This window comes from Macrobrachium rosenbergii, chromosome 5, assembly GCF_040412425.1.
Source record: "Macrobrachium rosenbergii isolate ZJJX-2024 chromosome 5, ASM4041242v1, whole genome shotgun sequence".
In the NCBI taxonomy this organism is placed as follows: Eukaryota; Metazoa; Arthropoda; class Malacostraca; order Decapoda; family Palaemonidae; genus Macrobrachium; species Macrobrachium rosenbergii.
The window spans coordinates 42157990-42170282 of record NC_089745.1 but is presented as its reverse complement, the minus strand read 5'-3'; the positions used below and the strand labels follow the sequence as shown (position 1 = coordinate 42170282).

The window sequence follows — 12293 nt, the reverse complement described above, 5'->3', positions numbered from 1 at the left end:
TAGCTTTCTTTGTTGTCATTCTCTCTGATGTGCATTGACAGGAAGTGACAGCTTCTTTTTGACTGTGGAAGGAACCGTAAGTGACACATGAGTACTGGAGTAACGAGTCTAATCGCAGCCTAGTATTCGCGAAAGAAAACGAAAATATAGAACATTTGGGGCGTTACTCTGATCCTTGATGAGGGTTTGCATTGGCTTTCTTCTTCTTCTTCTTCTTCTTCTTCTTCTTCTTCTTCTTTCTTCTTCTTCTTCTTCTTCTTCTTCTTCTTATTATTATTATTATTATTATTATTATTATTATTATTATTATTATTATTATTATTATTACATAATGAGGAAACAATTATTATTATTATTATTATTATTATTATTATTATTATTATTATTATTATTATTATTATTATTATTATTATTATTATTATTATTATTATTACATTTCTATGAGGAAACAATATGGCATACTACTCTTACAGATTGTAACTGAAATTTTAATTCGGTTACATCGCAGCATTTTAGTTAATAAATCTTTTCTGGCTCATTTCATGAACAGAGAGCCAGTATTTAATATCTCGTCTAAGTAAGGGATTCGCGTAGATAGAGTGCAGTGTACTCGCCAAGGTAATTTATGTAATGTTCATTGTTTTGAGGCCTTGTCAGGCATGCCTGCGGTTCATCGCAGGGAGGAGTGTTTTTGCTGAATAGGATTCTCTTTGTCAGGAAGTAGTTGTTTTCATTTTGCTGGTTTTTTTTTTGTTAAACGTGACTTATATATGACTTATATAACACAAATTTACTCATTAAGAAAAGAGCATGGTTAAGTTAACTCTTTCCTTATGAAATGTGACTAAAATTTAAGCAATGAGAAAAGAACATGATTAAGTCAAGTCTCTCTTTATGAAATGTGATTTCTGAAACAATCTAAAGTATACACTAAAACAAATATACACATTAAGAAAAGAGCATGATTATGTTAACGAGGACATATGTAAATGTTCTGTAGGGGGCGTAGACTATTTTAGTTACAAGAATTTTATTGCTTGTCTAGGATAAAATCGCATGTAATTATTATATTCCTTGTTTCTGTGGTAATGGGTTTTCAAATTTAGTTCAAGGTTTGCTCAGAGTAGCCCGTAAATGATGTGGTGATTCATTGGCCCAAAAATAAACAGAAACTGGTGCGTTTCACAGTGCAACATCGATTAATCATATCGAGATCATTGGCCCCTGTCGAGATTGTAATGTGTTGTAAACTGCGGAGTTTGTTTTTAGTAGAATTCTTCTTTTTTGTTAGCTCTATTAATGTAGCGATGGTTGCAGTATTGATTGTGTGTGTGTGTGTGTGTGTATGTGTGTGTGTGTTTTTTTTTGCAAGGAATATTGATCGCTTTGACTCACCTTGTTAAGAAGACCAAGGTTCTTCCCACGGGCTCCAGCACTTCAAGGTCAACCGAGCCTCGAAGTTGTCATTGTCAGCTGATTTTGTGACTGACTTGATTGTCGTTGAAGTGGGAGGCCGAAGTTGTATGTCAAGGTCAGTTCGTAACAGACTTTGCTTTTATACCAGAACATCGTTTGAGGAGTTGGACGGAATTTTGCACAACATATCGTCAATACTTCTGATTCAAGAGTCTGGGCATTCAATCAATTTTTCGTTGGTATATAAGTAAACATCAAAATATACTTTAATATAGTGGCCTAAATTATTGGAATCTTTACATGTTGCCTCCAAAAGTGTCCTGAACTTATTCCTGGGAAAATTTCTGAAAGAGTTCCCATCTTTATAGATTTCATTCACTGCTATGCCAATGGTTTTATTAAGAGGTTCAATATCAAAACTGCAAAAAAAAAAAAAATCAAATTATATTCATATTCCTTAAGTCATTAAGTAATAGTTAATGACTCAAGGAATTTGAATATACCTGGCAATTACCGTTTATGAAGTTGAGATACTGAATCTTTATTTACGAACATACCTTTTCATGAAACCATTGACACAGAAGCGAATGAAATATATAATGCAGGGAACTCTTTCAGAAATTTGCCTAGAAATAAGTTCAACAAGACACTTTTGGAAGCAACATGTAAAGATAAGTAAGTACTTCATGTTGAATGTTGAATTGTATTCACAAGTATTGAAATACATATTCCTCGTGTTTTTTCCCTTTCACTTCGCTCGGATTTCCGGTTATTTAATTGGCAGTTACGAGTAAAAATTAAAAGTCTTAGTGACATCGAGTAAGACCTGTTAATTAACTCGTGAAGGTGCTAAATTCAGTATTGTATACGTTGCATAATTATGCCAAGTCATGGCAGCGAATAACACCGGGGTGCTTAGCGTTCCTGTGTTGAGTCATTTCCTTGTGTTTTTTTTTATTTATTTTTTTATGTTCAGCGTTAAGTCCATGGTTATAATTAGTGACGTCTTGACAGCACACAACACACAAAGGTTGCTTTTTTTTTTTTAAATTTGTGCTTATTTGACATTTATGTTTAGAAACTGTGTACGGTTCGAAAGAGGAGTTCTCTTCACATTCCCACTTAAGTTTCTACCAGCGTTTATATTCATAGTAGAGAGAGAGAGAGAGAGAGAGAGAGAGAGAGAGAGAGAGAGAGAGAGAGAGAGAGAGAGGGGGGACGTTGCGGAACCAGTAGATTGATTTCGCATGTGGCTAAGTTATCCTCTAAATTTCCCTCCACGAATTTGCCATAAAATCTTGATTTGACTTTTTTCGTTCGTTTGATGTTGGTTTGTTGCTTTTCCATTGTTTCTTTGTTTTTTCAATTGTTACTCTGGTTTGCTACTTTTCCATTATTTCTTTGGTTGTGGCTTTGCCACTGTGTCTCTGTTTGTTGTGTATCCAATGTTGCTGTGGTTTGTTGTTTTTCCATTTTTCCTTGTTGCTTTTCCATTGTTTGTTTGGTTTCATGTTTTCCATTGTTTCCTTGTTTGTTGTTTTTTCATCGTTTCTTCGGTTTGCTGTTCTTTTCCATTGTTTATTTGGTATGTTGTTTATCCATTGTTTCTTTGGTTTGTTGTATGTCCATCGTTTCTTCGGTTTGTTGCTTTCCTCTTGTTTCGTTGGTCTCTTATTTTTCATTGTTTCTCTCGCATGTGTTTTTCCATTGTTTCTTCGGTTTGTTGTATGTCCATTGTTTCGTCTGTTTGTTATTTTTCCATTGTTTCTTTGTTGTTTTCTTTGATTTGTTGCTTTTCCACTTTTCCTTTGGTTTGTTGCTTTTTCCATTATTTCTCCTGTTTGTCGCGTTTCCATCGTTTCTTTGCTTTGTTCTTTATCCACTGCTTCTCAAGTCACGCACACATCATTATACTCAATAAAACAAATACTAAAGACCACAGACAACCATCGAAATAAGTGGAATACCCACCAAAACAGGCGTACTGTCATCATATTGCTTTAGTCGGGGTCAGGTGGCCAGCAAAGCCCAGGATGAGTGGGGTGGAGAAAAACGTGGCTGGATGCAGTCAGTGGTCGCCAGTTGTGTAGTGGAGCTGGCGGGGGGGATGTGATAGGAAGACATAAGTGGATGCAAGGATAATGATTAGGTTGTTTAGGTGGAGAGAGAGAGAGAGAGAGAGAGAGAGAGAGAGAGAGAGAGAGAGAGATGTATGCTGAGAAGGGAAGCGTTCACGTGGTAGCTAGGGAAAGAGGGAGGGATTACTGTATATTGTAAGGGTACTTGTGTTTATATTATAGAGAAAATGCGAAAGATTTCAGATGATATTAAGAGAAAATTGAATGGCACGATTCATGAGAGAGAGAGAGAGAGAGAGAGAGAGAGAGAGAGAGAGAGAGAGAGAGAGAGAGAGAGAGAGAGAGAGACATTGGTCGAGTTAGGAGTGTGAGTTTTATTTACTTTAGAGTGCGTGATGGAAGGGTACTTTATACTATACTAGAGAGAAAATGCGAAAGATTTCAGATTATATTTAAGAGAAAATTGAATGGCACGATTCATGAGAGAGAGAGAGAGAGAGAGAGAGAGAGAGAGAGAGAGAGAGAGAGATTGGCATGATAGCTAGGAAAAGAGGGAGGATTATGATGTCAGGGTGTTTTAGATTACACTAGAGAGAAAATGTGAAAGATTACCTATTATATTTAAGAGAAAATTGAATGTCATGATTGATTAGATAGAGAGGAATCGTGTGTATGTGTGTGTGTGTGTGACGGGTAGCAGAAATACATATTAAACGGTTTCATTAATCGATAAACTAATGAGACATGAACAGTAAGTCAAGTTTCCACCACCCCAACCCTTTCCTTTTTTGTTTTGTAAGCGCTCGAAGTTTTTCGTCTCCGACGGAGATGAACAGGTTAATGCAAGATGTTTTCAAGGGCAGAAGGAGTTTTTTTTTTTTTTTGGCAATGGTAGGTTTAATCTTCAACTGTTCGAAGTTGAAAATTATACCGATTGTGTGCGTATTAGCGCTTCTGTATAATCTAGCAAGTGAATCCGAAAAATGCCGAATGTTCTTTGGGCTCGTACTTTTTTTATTATCTGTTGGCCTCCTTTTCTTTTGTTATTCTTTAACATCTTATACCCAAATCCAGATGAATGATAAGCTTTAGTAGCTTATTTTAGATAACTTTTAATGGTAATTGTCGTATTTGATGTTAATTTTGCGATCAGATGAAAATTTAGACAGGAACAGGACACGAAAAAATGTTTTTCGTCATGACATAGCATTTGATAAAATCTTGCATGATTGCCCCTTGGGTGTGTGACGCACTCCTCACTGGGACATGGACGGCGAGGCCTTGGGATTAAGGGTGAACGACATTTATCACAGAGAGAGAAGAGAGAGAGAGAGAGAGAGAGAGAGAGAGAGAGAGAGAGAGAGAGAGAGAGAGAGAACGAACTACAACTTGTGAATGATTTAGTCTTAGAATGATTTTCAAGACCGGTTGACATAGCCTCATCGGCTGATAGTGATCACTGCAGCCGTGTTCCGTGCAATCTGGAGGGTGTGAAAAAGGTTGCTTTTTTTGTTTCTGGTAAATATAAGGAAATTTTTTTTATATATTTAACAAGTTAAATATGTATAAAGTTTTTAAAATGTTAAATTATCTAGAAGAAACTCAGTTGTTTTAGTGTCCACAAGTCGTTGCTTTGATTGAACAAAATGTGAAAATGTAGAAATGTGAATTTTAAATACGTTAATTGTAAGAAGCGCGCTTGCACACACACACACACACACACACACACACACACACACACACACACACACACACACACACACACAGAGAGAGAGAGAGAGAGAGAGAGAGAGAGAGAGAGAGAGAGAGAGAGAGAGAGGGCTCTTCTCAAAGGTTGGGCGTAACTTAAAGGAATTAATGGCAGGGTACAGAGGAAGGTGAGGGGGGAGGTTAGATACCCAAACGAGAGCGTCCCAGTCACTAGACCACTCGAATAGAGAGAGAGAGAGAGAGCGCGGGGAAGGATGGGGCCACATTAAACGTTCGGGTTCCTTTTGTTATAGCAGATATTTGCAGGGTAAGCGGTCAGGAGGAGTTTCGGAATGCGGCGGCGGCGGCAGTGCGTCTGGGGTTTTGTGGTTTGTTGTGGTTGTTTTAGGCATTTCTTTAATAATGTCGGTTATACGTATTTTCATTCGGCTTGAAATTTGCCGTCATCTGGTTTGCTTCTTTTTTTCATCCGGTAAATCCGTCGCCGAGTTATGTCGTTGTTCTAATGTGTCCATGTATTGTATCATTAATGGGTATATGCCCACCATTAAAAAACTCGTAACTGCTTTTTTTTTATAATGGTAAATATCATTTGCTTTACTGTTTTCGATTCCACATTTCTTGTAATCTAATTAAATTTAATGACCTTATGACCTTAACATCGTGAAGGCTCGTCACTAGATTCATTTTATTGTAAAGGTCCTCTGGTATTCAACTGAATGCAGCAGTTTTCTTGCGTATCACTGCTTTGTCCATTGTTTTACTCATTTACTTGAACTTTCATGTTGGGGGTTCATGTAAATTTTCGATATTATATGTGTGTTTTTCACTCGTCGAGGTTCATTCACCCTGAGATTCGTGAGAACTGACGTGAGTTTTGATGTTCCAAAGTACTAGTTGCAAGGGTGTCATTTTGAGGTCTCCTCCTCCCCTCCTCCTCCTCCTCCTCCTCCTCCTCCTCCTCCTCCTCCTCCTTACTCCATTCACTGTTTTTGTTTCCACTTCACAATACAACAATCCATGGGCCCCCGGAGAGGGGATAGTGCCGTCAGTGCACCGCATGTGGTGCACTGTGGGCATTACATAAGGCTCTTTGCATCGTCCCTTCGACCCCTAGGTGCAACTCTTTTCATTCCTTTTACTGTACCTCCGTTCATATTCTCTTTCTCCCTTCTTACTTTCCACCCTCTCCTAACAATTGTTTCATAGTGCAACTGCGACGTTTTCCTCCTGTTTCACCTTTCAAACCTTTTTACTGTCAATTTCCGTTTCAGCGCTGAATGACCTCATAGGTCCCAATTCTTGGTCTTTGGCCTAAATTCTGTATTCTGTTCTTCTGTTCTATCCATGTTACGTTAAACGAGAGTGTTCTCATAAATTTGGAAAAATTCTCTCTCTCTCTCTCTCTCTCTCTCTCTCTCTCTCTCTCTCTCTCTCTCTCTCTCTCTCTCTCTCTCTCTCTAGATTCGTCATATCACAAATTGAATACTTTCATGTTTTTATTCTTTAGTTCTCACAAATTGGGATTATCTTTTGGATTCTCTCTCTCTCTCTCTCTCTCTCTCTCTCTCTCTCTCTCTCTCTTGTGTATTTTTGTGTATATGTAAGTTATGCGTGACTTTTGTGAGCCATCATGTCAGTCCTTCGAGATTTTATGACCCTCCGACAATTACGAATAAAAGCAAGGTCTGGCCATTTTGCCCATGGGCAAATGAAACTATTTCGGGACCACAGAACACCGAGGTCCAAATTAGGCCAGTGCTTTTTTTTTTTAATCAGCTTTGCAGACAGAGTCCATCGATCTGTATCCCGGATGCAGACGGGACAGGATTTGAATTTTTGCATTCAGCGTGGGAACCACGTTAAGTGGGCTTATTTTTCTTTTAATTTCTCAGTGGAGAAGTTGAGTTATTTTATTTTTTATTAATTCAGCACGCGTTTCTTCCAAAGAATCAGTGAACGTACTTCGTTTTGTTCATGGTTGTGGTGTTTCACTGTTATTAGACAAATTTGTATCTTCAAAAAAGTTGAACACAAGGACTAGTGTATGTGGTTATACTGTAAGTTTAAATCCATGCTGCTACTCTAGTTGATGGTGTGTATCGTTAAGAAGCGAGAAAAATAAACGTTATTAATTTGTATTATTTTGTAATATTTTTTAATACATTTACAATTCTGACTTTTTTAAAGGATTTGAAATATTATCTCTGTCTAGTTACGTCCGATAATGATGTTATGTTATCATATCGGCTCGGTGTGCTTGCTTGTCTGTGTGTATGTTGGCAGTGTCCGGATACATACGAATATATGTCCCAAGGCCGCCCTCAGGACCGGCAGTAGAAGCGAATCGTGTTCCAGGGTTTTTATTTTTATTTTAGCCTTCAAGCTTTAAAAATCCTATATCGTATGCGCCATTACCGTAGATTTTGGAAACCTAATTTCATCATTACTTCTGTTAAGTAAGTCTTACTAGAGGTTATGTATGATCTCGAACTAGTAAGATTTATCTTGGATCCCGACATACATCCGCTTTTGGTTAATGAAATGATGTGCTCTTATAGGTTTCAGGATCTGGGAGTGTTTTATGCTTGTTTTAGATTTAAAAATTAATAGATATCTACTGTAATAACGACACCCTGAATCTTGATATCATTCACAGACTAAATTCGCTGTGACACAAGTGTTTTTTTTATTACATCAGTCAGTCAACTAGTCTTGGTATTGGAACTTCGTTATCAGTATGAAAGGATTCCGCTGAGATTGTGTTCAGTATAAATAATTAATAATGGTGCACCGTGTGTTTTGATACGTGGAGTGTAATATAGCTTGCGTGGAATTGTGAAATAATCCTCGAGAAAGGAATAGATTTACCATGTGCAAGTCTCTCTCTCTCTCTCTCTCTCTCTCTCTCTCTCTCTCTCTCTCTCTCTCTCTCTCTCTCTCTTTAAACACAGATAAGGGACTTGTACAAGCCTGGCTACATAATTTCTTATCAAATGAAACGCTTCAGGTGTCAGCTAATGGAGTGGTATCCAAACCGGCCCACGTCATATCAGCTGTCCCGCAAGGAACTGTTCTTGGTCCTCTTCTCTTTTATGCAATGACTAATGATGTTGATAATAACCTGTAGAGGTTTTTTTATATTTGTATTTGCAGACGATTCCTATGTCTCGGTCTTATCACTCTCTTGAAAACTGGAAAGTTTTTAAAAGTGAGATCTCTTTTTGTATCTCCTTTTGCCTCCTCTTATTTCTCTCATACGAACATCTTATTTTGGAAGCTTGAATTTCAAGTCGGTGGCCCCTGTGGGCTTGTTCCATGTGAATAGGGTTAATCTTAATAATAATAATAATAATAATAATAATAATAATAATAATAATAATAATAATAATAAAGGGAACTAGATAGTATGGTTTATCCTTGGGTTTAGATCAACGAGCAACCTTGAACGCAGAGAAATTCGGGCTCATACATTCGGAAAGAAATTATGGTGATTATTTGAACCTAGATTTAAATGGCATTACGACCGGATCTTGTACAGTAGGTATCATCTCCCGACAGCTTAATATGGTCTACTCATGTCAAAGATTCATGGGTATTTTACGGGATAAGGCAAGATGCAGGGCCACATTCTCTCTCTCTCTCTCTCTCTCTCTCTCTCTCTCTCTCTCTCTCTCTCTCTCTCTCTCTCTCTCTCTCATTAGTTTTTTCTTTGGAATATAGTTGTAAGGCCTTCTGTAGCTCTTGGAAATTTGTTTATGAAATATATTTGTATGTGATTGATAAAATAGTTATACTTGAACACATTCAAAGTACAAAAGTTTTTTTTACCAGTATTCCATGTGAAAAAGATTCTTCAGTTGGGTCGAGTCTTATTTTCCTTTGGTGCCTCTGAAAATGTAAACATCCTCGACTTCTTTGAACTCTTGCCTGGAGGCCGTTGCATTTGCAATTCTACCTATTTTTATGTTATTTTATTTTATTTTTATTTCTAGGGTGCTGTGTTTGGTACGTTTGGTAACAGTGCCTTAGAGTTGTGTTTTCCAATAACATTGGGTATTTTACCTTTTATACCTTATGTACATCGAGACGGGTGGTATTATATACATAATATATATATTATATATACTGTATATTATATATATGTATATACATATATATGCGTGTGTGTGTGCGCGCGCGTGCCCGTGTCTGTTTCTGAGTCTGTGTGTATGTATATATATATATATATATATATATATATATATATATATATATATATATATATATATATATATATATATATATATATATATATATATATAAGGAGAGAACAACATGAATAATCTTATTTTTACTAAACTATTTATAGGGTACACAGTTGTGTCCTTAATTTTCTGTGGAGTTCGTAGGAGAGAGTGAATTGTGTATTCCAAACACTTTTGGGGTCCAGTGCTTGCCGAGGTGTTACTTGTTCGTTGTATTTAGTCGAATTGATGACTTTATTCCAGTGTGTTGTGGGTTATGTACTTAAATTGTTCGAACACTAGTATGCCTTAAACTGTTTGCATAATACTCGTTTATCTATTGCAAATTATCTTACCCCCTCTCTCTCTCTCTCTCTCTCTCTCTCTCTCTCTCTCTCTCTCTCTCTCTCTCTCTCTCTCTCTCTCTCTCTCTCATCGCCGTCTTTTATTTATTGCCTCCATTAATCAAGTAAATGCGGCTTAACAAAGGCAGCATTACAGCTGATGTATGGACGCTGTTGAACAGAATTCAGTTTTTAATTGTGTTCACTTTGTGATGTTCCTCTTAAAGCTGAACTTGTTTTAGGCATCCTCTCTCTCTCTCTCTCTCTCTCTCTCTCTCTCTCTCTCTCTCTCTCTCTCTCACAAAGAGAGAGGACATCTTTTGGCTTTTCGCAGTTTCTGCATCGAGAAACTGAATCTCTGGGCTGTGTTCGTGTGAATGCAGAAAGTGTCGTTTTGTTGAAGAAATCGTTATTAGCAAACAAAGAGGTTTTATTACAGTGTGCCACCCTCGTATTGAGTGTATGTTGGTCCTTGCCTTTATTTCTTGTTAGTGTGCCGCTAAAATGTTAATATAACTATGCCGCTGTATAGTTATATTAACTCTCTATGGAAGGTATTCCATGTCTCTTGCCTTGTTCATTAACTCCTTTCATACCTTTTACTGTACTGTCGTTCACATTCGTTTTCTTCCTTCTTACTTTCCCCGCCTCTCGTAACAATTGTTTCACTGTGCAACTGCGAGGTTCTCTTCATGTTATACCTTTAAAACCTTTATTCTCTCAATTTCCCTTTTAGTGTAAAATGACCTCATAGGTCCCAGCGCTTGGCCTTTGTCCTAAATTTTGTATCCATTCAATTCCTACCTTGATCATTATTGCTTATCATCGTCACCAGCAAAGTTGTAGCGAATTTGTTTTCACTGAAAAGGTTACTTCAGATGGTGATGGCGAATTCCCGTGAGTGTTTGTGAAGTAGTGGACGAAGGAAGATTAAGAAAATTGATCCTGAATTTTTCATAATTTCATCTTCAGTGATCTGTGTACGCTAGTTGAAATTATTGAGACTTCCATTTAGTATATTACGAAGATGCAGATTATGATTATCAAATCTTTTAAGGTTTAATTACAGAAATCATTACGAGTATACTTGGACAGTTTTGGATAGGAGAAAGCTGCCTGCAGGAAGTAATAATTTCGCGAAGTGTGTGTATGCATCTCATTCCCCCTGCAGTATATCTACTCTCGCGTTATGGATATTTTTTGTTCGCTTAATCAGGGTGTCAATATTGACACACTCCGTGCCAGGCTCTATATCCCGGATGCTTATAAGGGAGGCGTCTCTCTCTCTCTCTCTCTCTCTCTCTCTCTCTCTCTCTCTCTCTCTCTCTCTCTCTCCTTCCTACGAGTTGCCCAGAAGAGCTGTGCTGGCACAGTAACAGTCTCTCTCTCTCTCTCTCTCTCTCTCTCTCTCTCTCTCTCTCTCTCTCTCTCTCTCTCTCTCTCTCTCTCTCTCATATATTATGATTCGAAGAAAGTTGCTGAAATTGGAATTTAGCCTACAACCTTTATATATATATATATATATATATATATATATATATATATATATATATATATATATATATATATATATATATATATATATATATACATATATATACATACATACATACATATACATACATACATACATACACGCATACACACACATATATATACACACATACACACACACGCATACACATATATAAATTACATACAGACATACTTACCCAAACCTGACAGAATGAAAGTTAGTATGTCATTGTGCTAGCACAGCTATGGGCAGCTCGTGTAGAGAGAGAGAGAGAGAGAGAGAGAGAGAGAGAGAGAGAGAGAGAGAGAGAGAGAGAGAGAGAGAGAGAGAGAGGTACATCATTTGTAATATAGCTGTCTTTATTGATGTGGTGCTGATTGGACTTTTTTCTTTGTAAATTTTTTAACAGAGTCATATTTGCTGTGATTATCATGTTTACACTACTAGATATTAATGATTGTGTAAACTTACGAGATTCGTAAAACAGGTTGGTTGTGAGCAAGGTCCTTTGTTGTGGGTTAGTGATAGTGTCAGCGAGTGTGACAGGTGATTGTGATCTGCTTCTGGGGTTTATTATTATTATTATTATTATTATTATTATTATTATTATTATTATTCAGAAGATTAACCGTATTCATATGGAAGAAGCCCACAGGGGCCATTGACTTAAAATTCAAGCTTACAAAGAAAATGGTGCATATGAAGCCCACAGGAGCCATTGACTTGAAATTCAAGCTTACACAGAAAATGGTGCTCATTAGGAATTGAGAGAAAGTAAAGGGAAATACAGAAAGAGGAAATCTTACCTATTAAAAAGAAAAAATAAATTAATAATAGGTTAGAGATGCTAAGATTCTACGGGAATGACAGTGCAAGTAAGCAGAATATTGTAGCATAGGTAGTCTTTTATTTTGGGGTTAGTTATTATTATTATTTTCTTTTTTTTTCAGCGTACTCAGTGTCCCTGAAATCAGTCAGTACGTTGAAGGCTTCTGGAGATGCG

At 37.0% G+C, this 12293-nt stretch overlaps 1 protein-coding gene across 3 annotated transcripts in view; it reads left to right on the top strand.

Moving 5' to 3' along the window:
• LOC136838718 (reticulophagy regulator 3) overlaps positions 1 to 12293 on the top strand; it is a 119626-nt gene that overhangs the window by 69257 nt on the left and 38076 nt on the right. For all 3 annotated transcript variants that reach the window (XM_067104145.1, XM_067104143.1, XM_067104146.1), the window contains one exon: positions 12241 to 12293. This exon is cut by the window's right edge and continues 53 nt beyond it. In XM_067104145.1, the coding sequence (XP_066960246.1) occupies positions 12241 to 12293 (53 nt within the window). The remainder of the gene's footprint in view (positions 1 to 12240) is intronic.